Source organism: Vombatus ursinus, unplaced genomic scaffold (assembly GCF_900497805.2).
Source record: "Vombatus ursinus unplaced genomic scaffold, bare-nosed wombat genome assembly UNPS02014848.1, whole genome shotgun sequence".
Taxonomy (NCBI): domain Eukaryota; kingdom Metazoa; phylum Chordata; class Mammalia; order Diprotodontia; family Vombatidae; genus Vombatus; species Vombatus ursinus.
Window position 1 is genome coordinate 3,671,873 of NW_020954626.1, and position 27,551 is coordinate 3,699,423.

Consider the following 27,551-nt stretch of genomic DNA (forward strand, 5'->3'; position numbering starts at 1 on the left):
CAAGTCAACATGTCCAACCCAGAACTTGTTATATCTTTGCCCTACCCAAACCGGGTAGCCTATAGACATTCTCCTCTCCCCAATTTTCCTATTTCTGTTATAGGCACCATCATACTCCCAATCATCCAAATGCACAACTTCAGTGTTATCTTAATTCTTCACTTACGTTGACTCCATATATTCAATCTATTGTCAAGTCTTGACATATCTACCTTCACACCAAGTCTCATAAACTTCCCCTTCTGTCTATGCATATAGCCTCCACCTTGGTGTGAGTCATCACATCTCCCCTAGATTACTGCAATAGCCATTTGGTTATTTCCCTGCCTCAAGTCTACCCACTATAATACACCCTCCACTCAACCACCAAAGTGCAGGTCTGACTATGTCACTATATCACACCACTCCCACTCTCCCTTATTCAATCAATCCCACTAGTTCCCTATTACCTCCAGGATCCAATATAAAATCTTCTGTTGGTCATTTAAAGCCCTTCACAACCTGGTCCTTTCCTACCTTTCCAGTCTTTATTATACCTTACACCCACATATTCTACAATCTGTCTATATTGACCTGCTTTCTGTTGCTCACATAATACTTTTTCTCCCAACTCTGCCATTTTACTGGATATTTCCCCCATAACTATAATTTTCTTCTTCACGTCCACATTCTGGCTTCTCTAATCTCCTTCAAGATTCAGCTCAAATCCCCATAACAAGCTGTTCCTGTTACATACACACACACACACACACACACACACACACACACACACACCAGTGCCTTCCCTCTGATATTAACTTTCATTTACAATATATATATATGTTCTGAGTGTGTATACAGCATATGTATGTATATACAATGTGTGTATATATGTATGTGTACATACATACACACATACACACTGTAAGTACAAAGTTATTTGCATGTTGTCTCACCCATGAGGGCAAGGATCATTGTTTACCTTTCTTTGTATCCCCAGTTATAACCCTAGCCCCAACCTTTCTTTCCTGCTATGTCATACATTACTCTCCTCTTGTGTCGATTTATCCAAACTGGCCTTCTGTATGTTCCTCACATACAACACTCAACCTCCTATCACTGTCTTTACATTGCCTGTCATGTATGTCACTCCATGTCTGGACTGTACTCTCTCCTCACTTCTGTCTTAGAGAATCCCTCTTACCTCAAGATTCAGATCAAGCACAACCTTCCATACAAAGTCATTTCTGCTCTCCCCCACTGCTCAGGGCCTTCTCCAAAACTTTACTTTAATTACTTTCTATTAATTTGTTTTTGTTCTCTTTATATTTATTGTGTGTATATCTATATGTATGTATGTATGTATGTATGTATGTATGTATGTATGTATGTACTTGTAGCCTTCCCCTTTAGGATGCTCAAGCAGTAATTGTTTTATTCTTTGTATTTCTATTCTTAATGCTTAGCACAGTACCTAACACATAGTAAGAACGTAATAAATGCTTGTTGATTGAGCCATTGATGCATAGGCAACAGAGTTAAAAGAAAGTATCCACTGCAGGGATGGGGAACCTGTGGCCTCGAGGCCACATGTGGCCCTCTACATCCTCAAGTGTGGCCCTGACTGCATCCAAATTCCACAGAACGAGTCCCTTTCTGTGAAGTTTGGATTCGGTCAAAGGGCCACACTTGAGGACCTAGAGGGCCACATGTGGCCTCGGAGGTTCCCCACGCCTGTGCTAGTTTGATCAGGGTTCTTAGGAGTTGGCAATACTGGGGCTACAGTTACTTTGAGAATTCCTAAGTAACTTCCCTCCCTCTCTTAGATACTAGTATATTATAGACACCTGAGATGGAAATAATTTCCAGGAGTTCTTCCTCCCACTCACTATTTCTCCACAATTATTCTTATACCAAGTTTTCCTTACTATATAGAAGATAAAGGGATAATAATTAACCAACAAGTTTATGGTGACCATTACTATGTGCCCAGAGACCTGTCCTAGGCAATATGGGTCATTATAATAATAACAGTATCTGACATAAGCATTTTAAGGTTTGAAAAGCACTAACACACACACACACACGCATCACCTCATCTGATCCTTTCAACAACTTATGAATTAAGTACTACAGGTATTATTAATTCAATTTTAAAGATGAGGAAATTGAGGCCCACAGAGGTTATGGGACTTGTCTACAGTCACATAACTAGTAAGAGTCGGAGACAGGATTCAAACTTGGGTTACTCCTTACCCCAACCTCAGCACCCTTTCTACTATACCACACAGCTTCCTCCTTTAAAAAAAAAGGATAAAATACTATCCTTGCTCCCAGGGAATTTATAATACACCATAGTGACAAAATAAGGCATACATATATGAAAAAATTAAAGATTAAGATAGTATTATATGTTGATATAACAGAGCGCTGATTGTGTGATATAGAGACTAAGCACAAAAGAATAAACAAAATCAATTGCCCAAATACAGAGTATTGTTACATTATGAGAGAGAGACCTGGTAGATAAGACTTCACGTTAAAAAAAAAACAAAACTGGGGTACTGAATGTTCTACATACTCAATATAAGTCAATCATGTGACATGACAGCCAAAAAATTATGTGACCTAAAGTTGTATTTATAGAAGTCACGTAAAAAAAAAGAAGACCACAGTCCCACTGTAAAATTCCCTGATCAGAACACAGCTGGATATTCTGTCCAGTTCTGAGAACCATATGTATTTATTATGTCTACTGACAAGCTATGTGCAGAAAAGGATAGAAGACTGAAAAATACATCATATGTAAATTGCTTGAAGGAATAGAGATGTTTATCTAGGAAAAGAGAAGACTTATGGGGAGTTAAGCTAGCTATCTTTCAGTATTTGAAGGCCTATGATATAGAAGAGGAATTAGACAATCTGCTAGTTACCAAAAAGCAGAACTGGGAGTAATAGGTAGAAAAAGGAGAGAAGTAAAGTTTGTTGTGATACAAGGCAAATTTCCTAATAATTAGCACTATCCAAAAGTAAAATGGGCAGCCACTCCTCCTCCTAACTTCCTTATTTCTATCAAGGATATCACCATTCTTTCTTGAAGGTTTACAACCTAGCAGCCGCCCTTGACACTTCACTTTCACTCATGCCCTATGTTCAATCTGTTGTGAAATTCTGTTGAACATTCCACCTCGTCAACACCCCTCAAACATACCACCTTTTCTCTCCTCACACCATAACCACCCTAGTTCATGCACTCATCATGTCTGATCTGGACTATTGCAGTAGTTCCTTAATTGGTCTCCATCCAGACGCACTTTTCTGTCACCAATCTGTCTTTTACAAAGCTACTAAACTGACATTTCTACAGTACAAGTCTGACCATGTAACTGCTCTGCTTAAGAAGCTCCAGTGACTCCTCATTTCCTCCCCTGTTTGGCATTTAAAGCCCTTCAAAATCTAGCCCCAGCCCACCTTTTCAAGATGATTACATGTTCCTCTTCATTCATTCTACATTCCAGCCAAACTGACCTACTCAAAGTTTCCCATATGTGACATTCTATTGATTGCCTCTAGGCCTTTGCACAGGCATAGAATGCATTCTCCTTCATCACCTCTGACTCTTGAAACTCCAAGTTCTCTTCAAAGCTTCCTTGAAGGCTCAAGAATTTCACCTACAATCAAAGGCCTTTTACTGATTCCTGTGAGTTGTTACACCTCCCATATCCCCCTTCCTTCAACCCATCACCCATCAACCTACATATTTTGTATATAATCTGTGTGAATGTGTATATAACTGTGAACATGTCATATCTACCTAATAGAATGTAAGCTCCTTGTGGACAGGGTCTGTCTTAATTTTATACTTGTATTCCTGTCTTCAAGGACAGTACTTGGCACATGATAGTCACATAATAAAATTTTGTTATTCAACTGCTTGAGTATTAGTCAGTGAGTTTCCGTTCATTGGAGGTCTTCATATAGACCCTGATGACCGCATAACAGGAACATTGTAGACAAGATCTATTCTTGCTCAGGTATGGTTTATACAATATTGTTCCATCTTTGACTCTTCCTCTTCTCTGTCTTCTCATATCTAATCAATAATGAGGTAAGTCAATTCTACCTCAATAATGTTCTCTAAATCCTACATCTCTTCTCTATTTCCATTGTGACCACCTTAATACAGGCCTTCATTCCCATCCTTTTAGTGGTTGATAAATGGGGGGAAATGGCATCATGAAATCCAAGGGTGTAAAGAGAATGAGGAAGAAAGGGTAGCCCAGAGTCATAACTAGGATGGGATGACTAGGTTTTGGAACCTGACCATCAAAATGCATCCTGCACCCCTCCAACCACTAGAAACAACCAAGGGTAGCACCTGATTAGCAGGAATAATTATTTAAAATAGGAAGAAACTAGATAGATTATATTATTAATACCCATCCACTACAATAACTAATTCCCCCTTCTATACAACTGAATTTGTCTTAATTACTTCTTGTATTATTTTCACAGAATGCATCACAAAAAGTTCATTTTTGGACATGTTTCATTTCTGCCTGCACCTGGCATGAACATGTCTGCTAAAGCTCTGGGTGGCTCACAGTACCAGATGGTATAGGGAGATTATTAATCTCCTTTCTTAAGGATGAAAGCTAAAAAAAGTACACTAAGGCAGTGGATACAGAGAGAAGAGAATGGAGATTCTACAACTGTATTTTAAGGGTCAATGAAAATTAATGGGGGAGAGGCCATAGGAAGGTAGTAGACAAAAAGTTAGCAATAGAGAAAAACAATACATACATAGTAGCTGAAGAGAGATGCAAAAGATAATCAGAGTTAGATATTATGGATCAGAGTGACAAAGCAGCAAATAGGTGTTCATGTTCATGGTAAAGGAAGAGAATGGAAAGAGTCACAATGATAACAAGGAACTGAACAAATTAAGGAACAAGGAAAACATTTAGCCCTACAGTTGTTTCAGTTATGGTTAAAAACCATTGAGAAAAAGAATACTATCAGCACCTATGAATCTCAAAGGTTAGACACTAGAACCTTTAGTACATATATAGATTATGTTGTCTAACGTAAGAGATGCTTCTTACAGTAGAGGGTTGGCATTTACTTGGCCTATGACTTCTTCAAAGACAATGTCATATTTCCCCACTTCTGAACAGGATGTCCCAAAAGTCTTAGTGCAGTTTTAGCTATTAAAACTTAATTTAAGCTTTACATTTTCTTAGTTTATTTAAGCTATTTCATAATGCCATTCCTGCCCTGCTCTCCCTCACCTAGCAATAGTTTATTTAAACTACTAAAGCTTAAAACTGCACTAAGACTTTTGGGACACCGTGTATGATTTGGTACAAATGATGTAATTTCAAGAAGCTATTCATCTAAGATGCAACATGACTAAAGAAAACCATTAAGACTGCCTACTAATGCTGTATGTCATTTTATTTCCCTCCCTAAAAATAATTTCTAACCTATCTTCTTATGCCTAACATGTTCCATTTTTTCAAGACAACAAAGGAGGCATTTCACTGTGAGACAATCTAGGATATACACTTACCACAATAGGTATAAATAAGTTTGGAATCAATAAAACGGACTCTGAGATTATGGAGCACAGCAGGTTCATGAAGATAGCTGAGAGCTGTGAGGTCATTTTCACCCACAAGAATATCAGGGTTTCGTAAGTGAGGCAGCTCCTTTGTCTTTGGATCTAAGCAATATTCCAAATCCTAAAAAATGAAAAAATACTTGTATGAATTATTGTTAAAAAAAAATATGTTCTTATTTCTAAGTCATTACTATTGATGGATTTCATCTCCTGTTTCTAATTTTTATTTACTTCTAACATGAGATTGCCAGTTCCTGGCACCTTCTGACATGAAAGAAAGTTGATAGAACTGGTAAGAGATGAAGCCAAATGCATCTTGTGGTTTCCTGCCTTCCATGTTTTTGTTCAAATCATTCTATCTGCCAAGAACATTGCCCTCTTTATCTGAGACTCAGACCTTTTCAGACCACTTATATCCACAGCTTTTTCCTCCACATGAATTTCCATAGTGCTAATCAGCTTTATAAAGTTCAATGGACAATTAATTATATACTTCTGCTTTTTTAAATCTCTTGTAGCATTAGTTATTTTTTCATGTGTTTGTTTTATTTCTCCAAGATTACATGTTCTTTGAATGCAGGAATCATGACATTAAATGGTTCATATTTTCTACAATGCCTTTCACACAAATATTTGTAGGTTTTTTGACTTAAATATCCAATCCTGGGCTGGTTTCCTCCAGTCACTCACCTTTAGGTAGTGTATACTATATATTAATTTTAACATCAGCTTAAGCAAAAATCAAATAGACAAATTTGGGGTGGGGGATGGTGAAAATAACACAAGGCATCCTAAGCCAATATAATACTTCTGATTCCTGATATTTTGGATTATTCATACCACATGTGCACTTTATTTGCATGGATAATTTGCTAACTATATATCAATCTAGAAGGCGAAAAAAAAAATGACATTGGAACAAAAAGTGAAACTGCAAACCTAAACTAAGCACACCGTAGTCTCTCCAAGCTTAACAGCAACTTTTAGTTACTGATATTTCTCCTCTTCAACACATCTTAGAATTTATAACTAAAAGGGTCTTTTAAGATCGTCTGTAGTAGTCCAACCCGCTCATTTCACAGGTGAGGAGGAAAAATGACGCAGAGAAAGTGACTTGTGCAATATAACACAAGTAGTAAACATCAGAGCACCCAAAGCCTGCAAACTAGTGAAGACAGAAAACGTTACCTTGCCTCCCTCAAGGCGTAGCTGAAGCACTTTATCTCCTGGTTTATAGTCTTTGAGCAACTCTGCTGATTTCCAGACTTCCTCAGGATCAGGTATCCAAACCCTGGCAAACTATAAAACAAAACAATAATTAAGCTAATTTCTTTTAAAAGGTAATATAACTAGACTATAATTTACAACTGATATTTGAGATCCAATCAATATCAACTTTAATTTTTCAAGTGCTCGAATTAAATTTTTACCTCTAATGGTGGTACCATCCTTCACAAATGTTATTAAAATGGTGCTTTCAAATAATAGTAACATTTAAAATTAGTCTGATCTTACTTTATCCATTAGATTTGTTAAGTCTAAGATTAAATAGCTTGACTTTATTTTATCCATTACATGTATTACTAAAGGCTTTGCACGTAAAATAAAAATTGGCACATTAAATCATATTGTCTGGGTATTTACAATGTCTAATCTAGCAAGTTATGCCAAAATGTTCTGTACTTTATTAATAGATGTCTCACGATAAAAATAAATCTAAATATTTAAGTTTGAAGCTACAAGTTCTTAAAATAATTTAGTTATATTAATTACATAAATTTGAGAACCATAAAATGTTTATATAAAATAAAAAATACCTATGAGTAAAAATTTAACAAAAATTGATTTTAAAAGTCCTCTGAATAGTAATATATAGCATTTTTTTATTCCATTCTAGGAATAGGTTCTTAATCTTTTTTGTATCAATAACCCTTTTACCAGTCAAGTGCAGCCTGTGGACCCCTTTTCAAAATGTTTTTAAATGCATAAAATGAAATACCTGGAATTACAAAGGAAGTTAATTTGATTGAAATAGTTATCAAAATATTAAAAAAAAAGTTCACAGACCCCAAGTTAAGAACCTTTGGGGTACAATCTAGATGACCACCACCAAAATTGAAATTACAAAACCCAAAATGGATCATTATACATACTGTTTTAAGGTTTACAAAGAACTTTACATATAGTATCCATCTCATATCACCCTGCTAACCCAACCCTGGAATACAAATATACTTGCCTTCAACTGTCTTATTAGCCTAGTATAGGGATGGGGAACCTGCAGCCTTAAGGCCACATGTGTCCCTCTAGGTCCTCAAGTGTGGCCCTTTGACTGAATCCAAACTTCACAGAACGAGTCCACTTAAAAAAAGGATTTGTTCTGTGAAACTTGGACTCAATCAAAAGGCTGTACCCAAAGACGTAGAAAGCCACATGTTGCCTCAAGCCTACAGGTTTCCCACCCCTGCTACCACACCAAGACAACCCTGAAGGATAGAATTTCCATCTCTTCCATTTATGACCACCAGAAGGACTATGTGAAAGAAATCATCAAAATAATTCTCCAAGATAAGATGCTAATACCAGAAGTGAGAGTTGCCAGTAAAAGCCAAACAGAATCGAGACAGTTTTGTTCATGAGGATGAAAGTTGGCAGGATAAGTTAAGTAAACATGACATGTGGCCCATTGTCCTAATTCAGAGGCATTCATAGCATGCCATATCTAGCTGGCAAGTGGAGACCATAGAACCAGTAAAATTGGCCCAAGTCAAAGACAGTAGCAGTTAGGAGGATTGGACAAAAATTCTATACAATACATTTCTAGGTACAGAGATGGAAAAGAATATGGATGGTACCATTGTTGTAGAGATTAGATTAGATTAAGCATTGACAAGGTATGGAGCCACTCTGAATGAAGCACTCAATGCTGTGATGTGAAGGTACTTTTACAATTCCTTTTCATAAGTGAATTTTTATTGGCCAAATATTTTGCTTTTCATTTCACTTAGGTATTTATCTTATACTAAATCAAACTGCATGTGTTACAATAAAGTCTCAAAGCCTCCCATAGGCAGAAACCCTCAAGATTTAAAATTTTCCAAATTGTGAAGGGAGAGGGATGAAAGGAAATATTTTAAAATTCTGCTCAGTGTCAAAAATATCGTTAGAACTCTGCTGGGATGGGATTATCCAAGTAAAGTGACAAAGAATCACCACTCTCTCTTTGCCCTTTCCTCCTTATACTGTCTTCTCAGCATATTGTAATAATGTTTTGTTGTTGTTGTTTTTTTAGCAACACAGGTACAAATAAGCAAAAATTTAGTTATGACAAAATTCTGTTGGAATTACACTAGATTTGGAATAAGAGCTCCAGTTCCAATATTTACTAGCTGTGTGATCCTAGGCAAACAACCTTTCTGAGCTTGTTTCCTTAGCAGTAAAATGGGGACAATAATATTTTCACTGTTTACCTCAAAGCGATGTAAAAAAAAAAGTGCCTTATCAATTATTAGGAGTTATTATTTTGCCCAATTATGTGCTAGTAAAACCAACAATCTACCCTATACATAACCCTATCTTAGAAACAAAAAAAAAATTGAACAAGCCATCATTGAGCTCCCTAAGAAAAAATCCCAAAGACCAGATGGAATCACAAGTGAATTCTACCAAATATTTAAGGGACAATTAATCGCAACACTATATGAACTATTTGAAAAAAAAAGGTAAAGAAGAAGTCCTAACAAATTTCTTTTATGATACAAATAGAATTTTGATACATAAACCAGGGAGAGCAAACACAGAGAAAGAAAACTACAGACCAATTTCCTTAATGAACATCGACATAAAAATGTTAAGTAAAATACAACAAGGAGATTACAGCAATATGTCACAAAGATCATACACTATGACCAGATGGGATTAATACCAGGAATTGAGGGCTGGTTCAATATTAGGAAAACTATCAGCATAATTGACCACATTAATAATAATAACAACAAAAATCAAATGGTTATAGCAATAAATGCAAAAAAAACTTTTGGGAGCTTTCCCATGGGCTCCGCCATATCCCAGTGAGTTGCCAAAATGACAAACACAAAACGAAAAAGGAGAGAGACACGATATATGTTTTCTAGGCCCTTTCCAGAGCATGGTGTCATCCCTCTGGCTATGTATATGCGAATATACAAGAAAGGTGATATTGTAGATATCAAGAGTCTGGGCACGGTTCCGGAAGGAATGCCCCACAAATGTTACCATGGCAAGACTGGACTGGTCTATAATGTTACTCAACATGCTGTAGGCACTGTTGTAAACAAACAGGTTAAGGGCAAGATTCTAGCCAAGAGAATTAATGTGCATCTTGAGCATATTAAGCATTCTAAGAGCAGAGATAGCTTCCTGAAGTGGGTAAAGGAAAATGATCAGAACAAGAAGGAAGCCAAAGAAAAAGGCACTTGGGTTCAACTGAAAGAGAAGCACACTTTGTGAGAACCAATGGCAAGGAACCTGAGCTGTTAGAACCAATCCCCTATGAATTCATGGCATAAAAGACTGTAAAATAAAAACAATAAAAAATTTGGGGGTAAAAGAAAAAAGAAAGAAAAACCTTTGGGAAAACACAATATCCATTCCTATTAAAAACACTAGAAAGCATAAGAATCAATGGAATCTTTCTTAAAATCATAAGTAGTATCAATCTAAAACCACCAGCAAGCATTATCTATAATGAGGATAAGCTAGAAGCCTTCCCAGTAAGATCAGGAATGAAGAAAGGATGCCCATTATCACCACTATTATTCAATAATGTACTAGGAATGTTAGCTATATACAAGAAAAAGAAATTGAAGGAATAAAAACAAGCAATAAGGAAACAAAACTATCACTCTTTGCACATGATCTGATGGTATTCTTAGAGAACCCTAGGGAATCAACTAAAAAATCTAATTAAAACAACTTTAGCAAAGTTGCAGGATATAAAATAAACCTACATAAGTCATCAGAATTTTTATCTACTACCCACAAAACCCACCAGGAAGAGATAGAGAAATCCCATTTAAATAACTGTAGACAATATAAAATATTTGGGAGTCTACCTCCCAAGACAAACCCAGGGGTTATATGAATACAATTACGAAACACTTCACACAAATAAAGACAGATCTGAACAACTGGAGAAATATTAATTGTTCATAAGTAGGCCGAGCCAATATAATAAAAATGACAATTATACCAAGGTTAATTTATTTATTAGTGCCATGCCAATCAAACCACCAAAGAATTATTTTATAAAGCTAGAAAATATAGTAGCAAAATTCATCTGGGAAAACAAAAGGTCAAGAATATCAAAGGAATCAATGAAAAAAAATGTTAAGGAAAGCAGACTAGCGGTTCCAGATTTCAAAGTACAATACAAAGTGGTAATCATCAAAACAACCTAGTACTGGCTAAAAAATACAGTGGTAAATCAATGGAATAGATTAGATTATGTACACAATACATAGTAGTAAATGATCATAGCAATCTAGTATTTGATAAACCCAAAGATCCAAACCTATGGGATAATAACTCAACATCTGACAAAAATTGCTAGGAAAACTGGAAAGCAGTTTGGCAGAAACTAGGCACAGACCAACAACTCACACTATATACCAAGATAAGGTCAAAATGGATATATGATTTAGACATACAGGGTGATATTATAAGTAAACTAGGGGAGCATAGGAAAATATACCTGTCAAATCTATGGATAATGGAAGAGTTCATGACCAAAGAAGAGACAGAGGAGATCATGGGAAGTAAAATAGATAACTTTGATTCCATGAAATTTAATACCTTTTGCACAAACAAAACTAATACAGCCAAAATTAGAAGAAAAACGGGAAAGTGGGGGGAGGGGGAATTTACAGCAACCTTCTCTGATAAAGGACTCATTTCTCAAATATATAGAGAACTAAGTCAAATTTATAAGAATACAAGTCATTCCCCAATTGATAAATGGTCAAAGAATATGAACAGGCAGTTTTCAGAAGAAGAAATCAAAGCTATCAATTTTCACCTGGAAAAAAATGCTCTAAATCACTACTCATTAGAGAAATGCAAATTAAAACAACTTTGAGATACCACCTCACCCCAGTCATTTTGGCTAACATGACACAAAAAGAAAATGGCAAATGCTGGAGGTGATGTGAAAAATTGGGACACTAACGCACTGTGGGAAGAGTTGTGGACTAGTCCAAATATTCAGGAGAACAATTTGAAACTACGTCCAAAGGGCTATAAAACTGTGCATAATACCCTTTATCTCAGCAATACCACAACTAGATTTGTATCACAAAGAGATTGTTTTTAAAAGGAAAAGGACCTATTTTTACAAAAATATTAGTAGCAGCTCTTTTTGTGGTGGCAAAGAGATTAAGGAGATGCCTATCAATTAGGGATGTCTAAACAAGTTGTAGTATATGATTGTGATGGAATAATATTGTGCTATAAGAAATGACAAGCAGGATGGTTTCAGAGAAACCTGGGAAGACATGGACAAACTGATGCAAAGTAAGCAGAACCAGGAAGACATTATACACAGTAATAGCAATATTGTAAGGATGATCAACTGTGAAAGACTTAGCTACCCTGATCAAGACAATGATACAAGGTAATTCCAAAGAACTCATGATGAAAAATGCTGTACACCTCCAGAGAGAGAACTGATGAACTATAATTGCAGATTGAAGCATATTTTTTACTTACTTTATTTTTGTTTTATTTTGTTTTACAACATGTGTAATATGGAAATATCTTTGGCATGACCTCACATATATAACCAAAGTCAAGTGCTTGCCTTCTTAAGGAGGGGGAAGAGATGGAAGGGAGGAGAGAATTTGGAACTCAAAATATTTAAATGATAATTGTTCATTTTTTTTTACACATAACTGGGAAATATTTAATGAAAAAACAATTTTTTAAAGAAAAAAGTACTTCATAAAGCTTAATATGCTATAAAAGTATGCCTCATTATTATAATGCTTCAAGTGTAGGCACTGTCTCAGTGAGTACAGATCACAAACCTCCTCATCTTAGTGCACTGTCTTTATGAATTACCATTTTTTAAAAATCACCCTTTGGCCTTTAAACTTGGCTAAGTTGCCAGGTGATAAGCCTGCATCTGACACCAGCCCATACCTGAAGCCTTTCTAGTTTGGGAGGAAACAAGTCCATAAGTTAGCTTGCATTTATTTATTCTGCTGATATGGCCTTTAAGAATCCAAGGTTACCTCCATTTCATGATGAAGCATCAGAGCAGTACTCATGCATTAGTCAGGGCCACATTTGGAGTATTGTGTTCATTTCCAGGTCCTTTGGTTGATATTGATGAGCTGTCCATAGGAGGACAACTTGGATGGGACAAAACCTTGGGTTCATGTCATATGGTGATCAGTTTTAAGAAGTGGGAATGTTTAGCCTGAATAAGAAAATATTCAGGGGAGACATGTTAGGTTTTTTTCAAAAAAGTGGACTTTCTACTCAAAGTCCACCATGTGGAAGAGGGATTAGGCTTTTTCTGTTGTTATCAGAGGGCAGAACTAACAACAATGGGTAAAATTTACAAAGTGGGAAATTAAGGTTTGGTGTCAAGAAAAATTTCCTACCAATTAGAGCTGTCCAAAATTAGAATAGGGTGCTTGGTTCTCTTACCTGCAATGGGAGTTCCCTATAACTACTAACTTCAGGCAGAGGCTAAATGACCACTTAGTGGACATGTTATAGTTAGGATTTCTCTTGGGTCTGGGTTGCAACTATATGGCCACTCAAATCCCATCCAACTCTAAATTCTGTGATTATCATACATACACTTCAAGGATCAATAATTTCATTATTGTGGGTATTCTCTTAATGAATGGAAGTTTTAATCCCTATAAATTTTAGTAGATAATCAGGAAAGAATTTCTGTGGTCAAAAAATTTGTAAATCTTAGGTCAACCTGGTAATGAGATTCTCTGAATTTAGTTAAGGTGGTCCTCAGACAACTCACATGCAGTTCATCAGCAGGTCCCCATCTAAGACCTTTCTCATTTGCTAGGACCTGGCAGGACTTGGGCTCCACTGGAAAGTGCTCAAGAATCCTAGATTGCCTCTATGACAAGATGAGACACAGGAGTTGGACTTATAAATATATCAATCAAGTGACAAGAATGCCTTAGGTCTCTACTATTTGCTAAGGACTAGGGATACAAAGACAAAAATAAAACAGTCCTTACCTTAAGAAGTTTCCATTCTACCTGGGGGATACAATATGTTCACAGATTACTAAATAAAGAACATAATAAATAGGAAGTGACTGGGAGGAGAAAAACTAACAACTGAGGGAATTTAAAAAGGGTCTTACGAAGAAGGTAGCACTTGAGCTAACCCTTTAAGGGGGTTATGAATTCTAAGAGGCAGAGATGAGGAGAAAGAACATTCATAGCATAGCATGGAAAACAGCTTATACTAAAGTACAGAGGTAAGACATGTAATGTCACTCTTGGGGAATGGCAAGCAGACCAGTTTGGCTGGAGTTCAGAATGTGGGAAGGGGAATAATATATAATCAGCCTTGAAATGTAGGCTGAAGCCAGACTGTGAAAGGCTTTAAATGGCAAACGGAGGACTTCGTATTTTTCCCTATAAGCAAGAGAGCTGTTAGAGCTTCTTAAGTAAGACAAAGACAGAAGATACTTATATTTAAATAAATTATGTTAAAATATTTTACATTAATCTTTCCTCAACTATAATGCCTGAAACATAGTCATCACTGAATAAATATTTTTTAACTTGATTTACAATAGAAATAAGGAAGAAGAAAGACGAGAAGGAATAGGAATGGTGCAATACAAGAAATACCTTTACTTTCCTTGGGACATTGTAATAAATGCTGGCACAGGCCAGGATTTCACCTAGGAGCCTACGAGGGCTCTTAAAACAAAATGATGCTGCTGAGGAAGAAGGGAAAAGAGGACACAGGGCCTCAGAAAATGAAGGTTCAAGTAATTGATGAGGAAGAATAACAGTGTAATTTTAAAAGAGAATAAGAATAAGGTTTGAGAATATCGTGACTGGAAAAAAGAAAAGGACCATAAGTTACAAAAGACCATAATTATAAAAATTATAAAGACCAAATGTATAAAAAATATATAAATTCTCTATAAATAAAGACTTTAAAAAAATTAAAAGGAGTGAAATGTAAACAGATTAAAACACACACACACACACACACACACAACTGTGACAATGCAAAGGAATCACCTGATTAGAAAAGTATATGAAATTGAAGGATGAGAATAAAGTGATTTGCCATGCTAAATGCTAAAATTCACAATCTGGAAAAATGCTAATATAAATACAAATTATCTTGCAAATGAAATAAATCATCTGCCCCTGAATAGTAGTTTAATTTAGTAGCTCTGGCAGTATTGTGTGGGTATTCCTCACAAAATATAATAAACTGGGACTGATACATACAAAGAAGTTGTTCAATTATGTCTGACTCTTCATAACCCCATGGACCATACTGTCCATGGGGTTTTCTTGGCACAGATATTAGAGTGGTTTGCCATTTACTCCTCCAGAGAATTAAGGCAAACAGAGGTTAAGTGACTTGCTCAGGGTCACACAGCTAGTGTCTGAGGCTGGATTTGAACTCAGGTCTTCCTGATTCTAGGCTGAGTGCTCTATCTACTGAGCCTCTCAGTTGCCTCCTATTTCTCTGGTATTGCAACAGAAAGATGGAGTCCTACAAGTTGATTAGTACATTTGACAGCTGGAAAGATAAGAGCATAGATCTAGAGCTGCAAGGGAACTACCCAAGTCAATAGTCTAACACCTTCATTTTGCAGATGAGAAGATTGAGCTCCAGGGAAGTTAAATGCTTTGTGCACAGTCACATAGACGGTAAGTGGCAAAAGTGGGATTTAGACCCTTGTCCTTTATCCTTTTGAATCAGTGTTCTTTCCACTGTCTTATACAGCTTTGGTGATTTTTAGTCTATCTTTAAGAAGGCAAAGAGTTCATCACTGCATAGTGGTTCTAATTCTGGACAATAGCACAAGGCACGACGTGTGAGCAAGAACAAAGGGGATGGATTTGGTACAGCCTTTTCAATTTGCACTAATTCCCAGTAAAGCCTCTGCCAGTCATTCACATCGGCTATGGCAAAATGCAAATAAATAGTGTTAATGTGGCCTCATTGGGGGTAGGTGGGTGGAAAGAGCTGAATTAATGACTCCAAAGACCCAATACAATCTAGTACTAACCTGTGTAAAAAGTCTATGTTCTAGTATTGTTATAATCAATTACGTCTCTTGGTAAATGGACAATTAGAGTGAAAATCTAAAAAAAAAATGTAAATATTGGAATAGAGAAAATGGATTAAAAAGCAACTGTTCTAAGCCCTTTGTTTTCATGCTGCTCTAGGACTATGACCAGGAAGCAGAGCAGACAGACTACCTCGGTAAGCATTCAGGCATTCTCCATCTAGCTTGGCTTGCAATGGTTTAGCTCAGCAGACTACAGTAGCTGTTCCTGGACAGAAAGTAACGGTAAGTAGGTTAACAACTAAATCCAATAATGTTTTCACAATCCTCATCCTGGTGGACCTCTGTGCTGATTATGACACTACTTGGCCAATCCCTCCTCCTCTCTAGGTTTAAGAAACAGTATTTTGTTGAATTCCCCAAGTCTGCTTTCAAATACTCTATCCCAAGCTCCCTTCTCTCTTTATAGTTTTTCCCTTCACGATCTCATCAATCAAATCTACACATATCTACAAATCTACACATATGGCCCTGATTCTTTAAATTCAGCCCCACATCATCTGCTGGACATTTCCATCTGAGTGTCCTATTAGAATTCTAAATTCAATACATTCAAAACAGAAATAATCATTCTCCTTAAATCTTCTTTTCCTCAAAGCTTGGCTAATTTTGATTCAGGACACCATTATCCTTCTAGTCTCCCACATTTGTAACATAAGAGCCATCTCTGACTCTTCCCTCTCCTTGAACCCTCATATCTAATCAGTTGCTAAAAGTCCTACTGATTCTATTTCCACAATATCTCTTCTCTCCTGCATGTTCTCTTCTCTCCATTCACATGGCCACTACCCTAATTAAGTCTTTCATCACTTCTTGCCTGGAATACTTGATTTCCCTGTTTTCAATCTCCCTTTTCTCCAATCCAGTTTCAACACAGCTGCCAAAATAATATTGTTAAGTCATAGGTATGAACATGTAGTTCCTCAGCTCAAAAACTTTCACTGAGTCCCTATTGCCTCTAGGTGTGAAATGCAAATTTCTCTGCCTAGCATTAAGACCCACCACAATCTGACTCCAATTCATTTTTCCTGCCTTTTCACAAACTTTCACAATATTACCTTTCACATATTCTATTCCTGCCATCCTTCAAATTCCACATTCTGGCTCCACCCCCACTCCCAAGCATTAAATCAAGCCATCATCTCACAAAATCCTAAGCTTCAAATAAATTCCTTCAACACCTACTTTCTCTTTCTTTAAGGTTCAGTTCACCTCACTCCTCCTTTGTTAAACTTTTGAGGTGTCCCTTTTAAGTTATAAGGTGCCTTTTATAAGGTTCCAGTTTAAAATGCCTTTGCTATCCTCACATTACCTCATGCTTACTTATTTGTGTATGATTTTTCATCTGTTCCTCCACCTCAAAGAGAATGCAAGCTCCTTGAAAGCAGGGACAATTTCATTTTATCTTTGTATCCCTAATACACAATATTACACACACGGTAGATACTTAAACGTTTGATACATTGGATTGAGTTGTTGGAGCTACACAGTAGAGGGAACCTATCGGTTTATCTTACTTCAATGTTAACCCTCAGGAGATCCCCCTATATTCTTATGTTTGAGTTTAAAATATTTCCAGATAGTCAAATTCTTTCATTCTCTGAGCCCTGTAGGAGTCATTGAGAAGAGACACAAGGTGCAGAATAGGTAAGAATGACAGGGAAAGCCTCTAACCCAAAATATCTTCCACAATACATTCCACCAATCAGATATTTTGTGGGGTTGAAGAGCTCTTCTTCTACATTCTTCTGGGGATGCTAAGCCTCATTCACACCTAAGTGTGAATAATATTAATGAGAAAATCAAATCAACACCTAGCTAAGACAGGAAGAACTCAGATCTGAATGGTAGTTTTTACTGGATGGTAGGAAAAGGGAAGGAAGTAAGAAGTAAGCAACACAGGTTGATTTTTGCCATCCACAGGGCCACAGGAGAAAATAGATGAAAAGAGAGTTTTAAAAAACAGTTGCTGAAGAGACAAAGATTTTCTAATTTACAATTTTGCCAGGGACCCCAGGATAGGTACTTAGCCAATTAAAACTAATATTAATGGTTTTCCAACTTCAGACTATGATCTTGGGAACCAAAAGTTCTCAAAAGAATGGCAAACAATCAACAAACATACAAATATTTACTTAGAATCAGAAAAATAAGAGAAATGCAAATCAAAATAACTCTGAGGTTTCACCTCATACCCAGGAAATTGGAAAAAATGGTAACTTAGGGGAATAATCGGTGTTGAAGAGGCTACCAAAAGACAAGCATAATAATACTGTTGGCAGAGCAATGAATTGGTTCAAGCACTCAGAAAAACAATTTGAAATAATTGTAAGAAAGTGACTAAAATGTCCATACTCTCTGTCTGACCTAGAGATCCCACTGTTAGGTATAAACGCCAAGGAGGTCAAAGAAAGATAGAATACAAACATACCAAAACATTCATTCTAGCACTTTTGTGGTACCAAAGACGTGCAAATAAATGAGATAGCTCTCCAAAAGAGAATGGTTAAAAAAAATGTGGCACATGAATATAATGGAATATTATTGTGCTGAAAGAAACAATGGATATGATGAATACAGAGAAACATGAGAAGACTTATATGAACTGATTGGAACAAAATAAGCAGAAACAAGAAGCTAATAAGCATATTGTATAAGATGATATAAACTGAAGGAACAACAAGAAAAAAATCAAAATTATGATGATGGAGGTTGGCCCCAAAGAAGAGATATGAGAAGACCTTTCCCCAACCTCTTTGCAGAAACATGAAGACTAGGGATACTGTATGTAATAATCAGAGTTTTTTATATGCTATTTAGTTTTTTTGCAACATTTTTATCTTTTTTCAAACTTTTATTATAAGGGATATCTCTCTAGAAGTAGGAGTAGGGATGGATACAGTGGGAAATATTAGTGATATAAAAATAAAATTATTAATAAAAATTTATGTATAAGAAAATGTACTTCTTCCCTTCCTTAAAGAAGTAAAAAGCCATAGGAATGCAACACTGAATGCAATGTCAGACTCACTTAATACGTTGGTTAATTTGTTGACAAGGTCCCCCCCACCCCTTTCTTTTTGATTCTTTGTTATAAGAGTTGGCCTGAAGGTAGCAGCAAAGGTAAAGAAATATTAAAAATAAAGGTGATATAAAAAAAAAGATATTAATAAAAACTGAAGATTTTTTAAAACAAAAAGGGTACCAAAAAAGAGGTTAAAGAGAATAAGGGAAGATTTTGAACAACATACTTAACTGGATCTGGAAGGAAACAGGTCAAAAGTGGGAAATGAAGGAAGGAAAGAGGAGGGGAGAGGGAGAGAAAGAGAGAGAAAGATTATCAATCTAAGCAAACTCAAGGAACTTGAAATAGGACAGGTAAATGGGTGGTGAGAGAGCTTTTGAGAACACAGTAAAAGGCAAGGCTAGTCTAATTACAAAATTTGGGATAAAACAAGTTATTTGGAACCTTCCTATTTGGCAGCTTCACCTCTAAAAATCTTATTTGTGGAAGCATGAAAATTCTGGCCCAATAAAAAAAAGATTCTGCCTAAGAAAGACAAAATTGTCCTAAAAAGGCTAAGAGCCAAGATGTTTAGAAAAGGTCCACAACTGAAGAACCAAAAAGAGAAAGCACAGGATATCATGGGCTTAGGCTATACATTCAAAGTGAAGTTGAAAACTGAGGCAATTACAAATTAGATGGAGTTTCAAATACTGTGGACTACAGAAGAAAATTCAAACTGAAACTATCATATAGGAAAAATACTCCTATAAAAACAAAGGAAAAAATGTAATAAGGATTATTACAGATCAGAAAACACCACCACAAAAAAACAGGCAAAGACAGGCCATCATCAAAAGATCTAGGACTCAGAGTCCCGTAGTTGAGTATAAGCTAAATAAGAATCAGCAGCACCACGACATTGTAAGAAAGTCTCTGACTACACTAGACCACCGAATTTATTTAAAGGAATATGAGGCTAATAAGGATCTTTATTAGAGTACTTATTAGAGTACTGTGACCAGTGTTGCCACTGCTTAAAAAGACTAAAAAATGTCCAGAGAAAACTAACAGGGGGCAGAGCCAAGATGGCAGAGTAAAAGCAGGGACTCACTTAAGTTCTCCCCCAAACCCCTCCAAATACCTGTAAAAAATTACTCCAAATGAATTCTAGAGCAGTAGAACCCACAAAAAGACAGAGCAAAACAAATTACCAGCCCAAGACACCCTGGATAGCCAACAGGAAAGGTCTGTTGTACCAGGCTGGGAAAGGAGCACATCCAGATCAGGCCTCCCTGGCACAGACCTGGCCCTAGCAGCAGAGCAGGCCTCAGGGGACTGAATCACTGACAGCTGTGGTGATTTCCAGACTTCTCACCCCACAAATGCCAAAGACAACTTGAAAGGTCTATCAGATCTGGGTAAGAGGGGAACTCGGTCCAGCCCCAATCCCAGCACAGCCCTAGGGTGGTGGTGGTGGTGGTGGCTGTAGGCAGCAGCAGTGGTGGCGGCAACAGCAGTGGCAGCAGTGGCTGCTTCCAGAGCTCTCAGCCCACAGATGGTAAGAGGATGGAACAACTGATCAGAAGGAGATTACAGGGATCTCTTTGCTGGCACTGAGGCAGGATTCTGTTGCTTTGCCTGTACTTGGATCTAGGTCACAGTCCTGGGTGGCAGTTCTGGGGCAAGGAGGGGCACTGCATAGCAGAGCTTGTGGCAGCAGTGGAGAGGGAACTTCCTCACAGTTCCAGGGCAGAAAAGAGTGCTTGTGGTCACTCATAGACCACAGCACAGGCCAAGAAAGGAATAAACACCTCTCCTTTGATCATACTACCTTGGGAGAACTGAAAACTTATAGGTCTCTAGAAGTATCTCTGAAAACAGCTGCACAAAACCCCTAAAGCTTGGGACAGTTCACCCTCCACGCTGGAAGCAGAGCCCTACCTTAACAAAAAGTTAAAAGGTCAAGTAATTGGCTGGGAACATTAGCAAACAGTGGAAAAAACTCAGACTATAGAATCAAATTTTGGTGACAAGAAAGATCAAAACATACAATCATAAAACAACAAAATCAAAGGTCCTACATCTAAAGCCTCCAAGAAAAATATGAACTGGTCTCAGGCCATGGAAGAGCTCAAAAAGGATTTTGAAAAGCAAGTAAGAGAAGTAGAGGAAAAACAAGGAAGAGAAATGACAGTGATACAAGGAAATCATGAAAAATGAGTCAAGAACTTGATAAAGGAGACCCAAAAAAAATACTGAAGAAAATAATTCCTTAAAAATTAGAATGGAGGAAATAGAAGCTAATGACACCATGAGAAATCAAGAAATTATAAAACAAAACCAAAAGAATGAAAAAATAGAAGACAATGTGAAATATCTCATTGAAAAAACAACTGACCTGGAAAATAGATACAGAAGAGATAATTTTTAAATTATTGGACTACCTGAAAGCCATGATCAAAAAAAGAACCTAGACATCATCTTTCAAGAAATTATCAAGGAAAACTGCCCTGAAATTCTAGAACCAGAGGGTAAAATAGAAATTGAAAGAATCCACTGATCACCCCCTGAAAGAGATCCCAAAAGAAAAACTCCCAGGAATATTATGGCCAAATTTCAGAGTTCCTAGGTCAAGGAGAAAATATTGCAAGCAGTCAGTAAGAAACAATTCAAGTATTGTGGAAACAATCAGGATAACACAAGATTTAGCAGCTTCTACATTAAGGAACTGGAGGGCTTGGAATATAATATTCCAGAGGTCAAAGGAGATAGGATTACAACCAAGAATCAACTACCCAGCAAAACTGAGTATAATCCTTCAAGGGGAAAAATGGACATTCAGTGAAATACAGGACTTTCAAGCATTCTTGAGAAGCCAGAGGTAAATAGAAAATTTGACTTTCAAATACAAGACTCAAGAGAAGCATGAAAAGGTAAACAGGAAAGAGAAATCATAAAGGATTTATTAAAGTTGAACTGTTTACATTCCTACATGGAAAGATGATATTTGTAATTCATGAGACCTTTCTCATTATTAGGGTAGTTGGAGGGAATATATATAGACAGAGGGCACAGGGTGAGTTGAATATGAAGGGATGATATCTAAAAAATAAAATTAAAGGGTGAAAGAGGAATGTACTGGGAGAAGGAGAAAGGGAGAGGTAGAATGGGATTAACTATATCACATAAAAGAGGTAAGAAAAAGCTTTTACAATGGAGGGGAAGGGGGAGGTGAGAGGGAATGAGTGAACCTTACTCTCATCGGATTTTGCTTAAGGAGAGAATAACATACACACTCAATTGGGTATGGAAATCTATCTTACCCTACAGGAAAAGAGAAGGGAAAGGGGATACAAAAAGGGGGAAGGGGTCATAGAAGGGAGGGCAGATTGGGGGAAGGTATAATCCGAATGCACACTATCATGGGGTGGGAGGAGGAAAGAGATGGGGAGAAACTCTGGAACTCAAAATCTTGTGTAAGTGAATACTGAAAACTAAAAATAAATTAATTTGTTAATTGGAAAAAAACCTAACAGTAATGATCAAAGGGAAAGAAAATAACCATTTATCTGAATATAAAATCCATTCTGTCTTTTCCTTCTTCCTCCCAAAAACATTAATCTCCTCCCACCTCAAAAAAAAACAAAACAAAACAAAACAAAAAACTAACCCTTGGTTTGTACAAACCCAGAATATGGCCTATCAATAGAGCTATTTTCTAGAGTCTAGTTATTTTTCTCCTTTCAATGTGGTCTCATTTTAGGGCTATAGTCTATATAGGGGGCAGCTTATAGGCAGATCAACATAGTAGATCCTATTTAGAAAGAAAAAAGAATTGGAGTCATTTAACATGAAAAGAAAAAGTGACATAGGATCATAGAACGTAGAGGCAAAAGAAATGTTAGTGATCATCTATTCCAATTTTATTTCACAGCACTCATTTTAGAAATAATGAGAAGAAAATTTAAGTAACTTGCTGAAGGTTATACAGGAAGTAATACTATCTTCAGGGCAGCTAGGTGATGCAGTAGATAGAGCACTAGGCCTGGAGTCAGAAGGACTTGAGTTCAAATCTGGCCTCAGACACATAACACTCATTAGCTGTGTGACCCACGACAAGTCACTTAACCTTAATTGCCTCACCATAAAACAAACAAACCCGACAACAACAACAACACACACACACACAAAAAAAACAAAGTCCATGGGGTCACATAGAGTTGAACATAACTGAACAACAACAAATACTATCTTCAAGTGTGTGAAAAAAAATTTTATGAAGGAGATAAACAGTTGTTCATTTTGTCCATTAAAAAAACAAACAAAAAATGGGCTTGCATTAATTGGGAAATGGCTAAACAATTGTTGTACATGACTGTAATGGAATATTACTGTGCTATAAGAAACCACAAACAAATAATTAAGAGAAACATGAGAAAAGTTATAAACTCATATAGGATGAAGTAAGCAGCCAGAAAAACAATATACATAATGATTATAACAATGTAAATGGAAAAAAACAATAAAACAAAATTAAATTTTGTGTAATTATAATAACCAAACTGGGCCCTGGAGAAAAGATGAGAAAATGCATCTCCCTACTTTCATAGAAATGGAGGAGGAGGAAAGCATGGGGAAGGAGGACTATTGGCGTGGAATATTGTAAACATCATCAACATACTGGTTTATGGAGGTGTGGTTTGCTTTTAAAATATTATTTTCAAGGTAAGGCTCCCTGAGCAGTTAAAGGAAGGAGAAGTATATTAAAAAATACATGTGCTATGAAAAGGCATTCATCAAGGTTTTTTTTTTTTTTTTAAAGAAATGGACTTGAAATGAAGAGAGTCCTTATTTGTACTTACAAGGGAAAATTTAACAACAACAGAAATACAATTAGTTATTAGGGAAGGCTGAAGAGTCTCCATTCCTTGGATATTTTCAGGAAAATAATAACCAACTTTTGGGCCATTAACCTGGCTGAAAACCTGGACCACGTGATCTTCTAAAGTACCAGTGAGCTTTGATTTTATAAACTACTAAAGAAAATCTATCATAAAATGCTAGCATTGTACAGTAACAAGTAATGCTTATTATCCCTATGTTTGTTTGTTTTCATAAAAATTAGTTTCATACTGATTCTCCATGCCTGCTTCCAAGAGAACAAGATAGCTCACTCCAGAAAATAGTCAGAAAGCTCTGAGATATGTTTGTACTGAGATTAATGTGTTAGTTAATGTGTTCAACTCAGGTAACTTTGAGATACGGTTAGTGAATGAAGCAGTGTTTCTGGAGTTACAGAACTGTCAGGTAGGATGGGTCACTGAGGGTCTTCTAGACATTCATTCTCAAATTCCTAAAGACTCTTACACATAGAATTATTCATGGAACATCATGAATGTAAAACAGTTAAATTTTTGGGAATTCCTCTAGCTGAAACAGCTAGAACCACATAACCTGGGACCATTTAGTAACAAAACTCATTCAACAATCAGTAAATATAAATTATGTAGTATATTATATAATTTCATGTTTTAATTGGGGTGAGAGGTATGGGACAGGAGGTCATGGCACTTGGAGAATTGGGAAGGGCAAGTAATTAAGAAAAAAGGCATGAAAGACACAAAGGATAAAAATTTGAAGAGCAAATTTCAGCCACTTCACTTCTTTTCTGTGAGAACTAGTGAAAGCAGAGATAGTTTTATCTTGCACTTACATGAATCTTAATAAGAACAATCCCACTGAATCCTAAAATTCAGGCCAATATTGTTTCACATAATTTATGAAAAAAAAACTATACAATTTTTTCATGAAGATTTATTCTGAGAGGATTCATTTATCAAGGCACTGCTGAAAAATGAAGCAGATATTAATAAGAAGCCATTTAAGACCCTAAATGAATCTCTTCTGGAAAAGCTCAATTATGTTTCACCTGGTTATATGAATCATATTCTTAAGCAATCAATCAGTAAGCATTATTAAGCACCTACTATGTGCCAAGTATTGTGCTGGTCCTTCAATATAGCAAGTTGTTCTAACTTCAGAATGAGGATCTGCTTCAAACGGGCTTTAAAGATGAAAAAGCCTTTCACATAACATGAAAAATGATAAGCCCCTTCTCTTCCCTAGTAATAGGAAATTTGCCCAGAGACAGAGGAAAAAAATTTAAGGGATAAGTTTTTAGGAACCCGAATAATGATTGCATATACTGTGCACTGAATAGGTTTAAAAGTAAAGAGAGTTCAAATCTTCAATCTGATACTGCAGTTATTTTTAACTTGTGAAGAAAACAGACTGCAAATTAACTGATGGAAGTGTTATATCACCATAAAGTAGCAGTAACTATTTCTTTTTCAAGACCTTTATGTGAGGCAGCAGAGCTATGAGATGAATATTTTTAGATACTGTGGTTCCTTAATATTCCTATAAAGACTATTTTTGGAACTAGGTCTTATTCAATAGGCACAAAGCTTCAACCTGAACATGGGTAAAAAGGCCTATTTCCACTGAGGTTCTTTTAAAACATTTTCTAACTATGGCTGAAAAAGTGGCTGGGGATTGATACCTTTTCTGACAAGATAAGGTACTAAGGTTCAAATCAATTCACCCAACATTTACTAAGCATTTACTTGATGCCAGGTACTGTGCTAGCTCTGGGACTAGACATACAAAAACAAAAAATAGTCCTTACCTTCAAGATGCTTTCAGTCTATTGAAGGAAAATACCACATATATAGACAAGTATATACAAAATAAGCTGCATTCATTCAAGATATAGAGGGAATTTGGGGGCTAACAGTCCCCATTCCCTGTCTTATTCTTAGACACACAAATGACAAAGCACTTGATAGAATGGACATGTGTTTGCTAAAGGTGCTGATTATATGTATGCTTTACTGCCCAGGTCCTTACTAGGAAGACTTTATGTCATGGAAGGCACATAACATTATGTGGTTTTAAATCTAGAAGAGGCTTGAAAGACCATAGATTTAGAGCTTGAAGAAAACTTAGAGGTCATCCAAGCTTCATTTTACAGAAGAAGAAACAAAGGCCCAGAGAGGTTCAGTGAACTGCCCAAAGTCACACATTCATAATTAGCAGAGCTGTGATCTAAATTCAATGCTTCTGATTCTAAATCCAATGTTCTGAACACCATATATGTAAATGCCTCCAGTTGCATAGTTTCACGTTACAGCCAGTTTTTCAGAAAAACTAAGCCCACATAACTCAAGGTTTGACTATCTACCCAAATCCTTACTAAAATTTACATTTTCCTATAACTTTTATCTTTTGTACCCAAGTATCTTATATGTCCCAAGTTGTTTATATGCTCAGTTCTTATAAATGTTCATTACTCAAAACTAAATTAAAATTTTCAATTTAAAATTAAATTAAAATTTCATTTATGTCTCAGTAATTACAAATAACTATCATCTATGAAATTTGCTCTGAAAAGGAAATTTTTATATAGATTAAATGCCTACATGCCCAGATAGAAGTGCATAACTTTTTTTATCTAGTACCACTGACAGGGTGTTAATAAGTGCTTAACACCTTTGCAGATTTCTTCAGAACTGCTCCCAAAGATGGCATTAAAGTAGCTAAAATAATCTTCCCCTTCAGAAATTTCTATTGGATCACTAGAATAAAGAAAATTTATAATTTTTCTTTATATAATGCTTATAATATCCTTTGTTGCTAATAGCCTATAATGGATGATTGTGACCACAAAGCTAATGTCCAGTGTGAACTAAGATTTGCAATAAATCCTAAGGATAAGAAAAAAGCTTTTTGTTTCTGACCATGTTGGAAGCCAGAATAAGAGCAAGGAAAGAACAAGACTTCTTTTTGGATTGAATGAAATGCCTAAATGAGCACATAAGAAAAGGTTCCTATTTTATTTTTGTTTTTCTATCAAGGAAAATTAACTTCACACTAGGAAAGACAGAATGAAAGTGATCCACAGGAAACTAAAACCCAAAATAAGTAAGATGATGTCAAGAGAGCACCTAACTACTCTCAATGAGTTCAAGTCATCTGGTCCAGTGAACTAAACATCAGGTCTGAAATGAAAATCTGTGGTTATGATTCTTGAACAATTGTCAATAACATTTGAAGAATCTTGAGAAATCAGAAAAGTGTAAAGCAGTTGGCAATCTTACCTCAATTTTCAAAAAGGGGAAGGTAGATACTTAAATTTTCTCTAGTAAGCTTGTTATCTACTGAGAGGAGGTACGGTATGGTGAAAAGCACTCTGAATTTAGAGAAAAAAAACTTCAAATTCTGTCTCTGCCAATTAATTCCCTGTATGACCCTGGGAAAGTCACTTCACCTCTGAGACTCAGTTTCCTCATCTATAAAATGAGGAATTTGGACTGGATGTCTCCTATGACATTGACAAAATCATACAATCACAGAAGTGGAAGGGACTCAGAAACCATTAGTCTAATTCATATTTAAATAAGAATTCCCTCTGTCATTTGTCCTGACTGTGCATGAATTGTATTTAAGTGAGGCAGAATTACATAAAACTGTCAGCCTCATTCTCTCTCCCAGTGTTACTGAAGTCCAGCGGCAGGACAAAAATCAAGACAACTGGC

The 27,551-nt window shown here is 36.2% G+C and overlaps 1 protein-coding gene and 1 pseudogene across 4 annotated transcripts in view; one reads left to right on the top strand and one right to left on the bottom strand.

The window, feature by feature from the left end:
• Positions 1-27,551, bottom strand: part of MYO5A (myosin VA) — a 227,318-nt gene that overhangs the window by 145,875 nt on the left and 53,892 nt on the right. For all 4 annotated transcript variants that reach the window (XM_027840790.1, XM_027840789.1, XM_027840788.1 and 1 more), the window contains exons 2-3: positions 6,791-6,901; positions 5,552-5,723 (exon numbers count right to left, since the gene is read on the bottom strand). In XM_027840790.1, coding sequence (XP_027696591.1) covers positions 5,552-5,723; positions 6,791-6,901 — 283 coding nt within the window. The remainder of the gene's footprint in view (positions 1-5,551; positions 5,724-6,790; positions 6,902-27,551) is intronic.
• Positions 9,686-10,090, top strand: LOC114026989 (annotated as a pseudogene).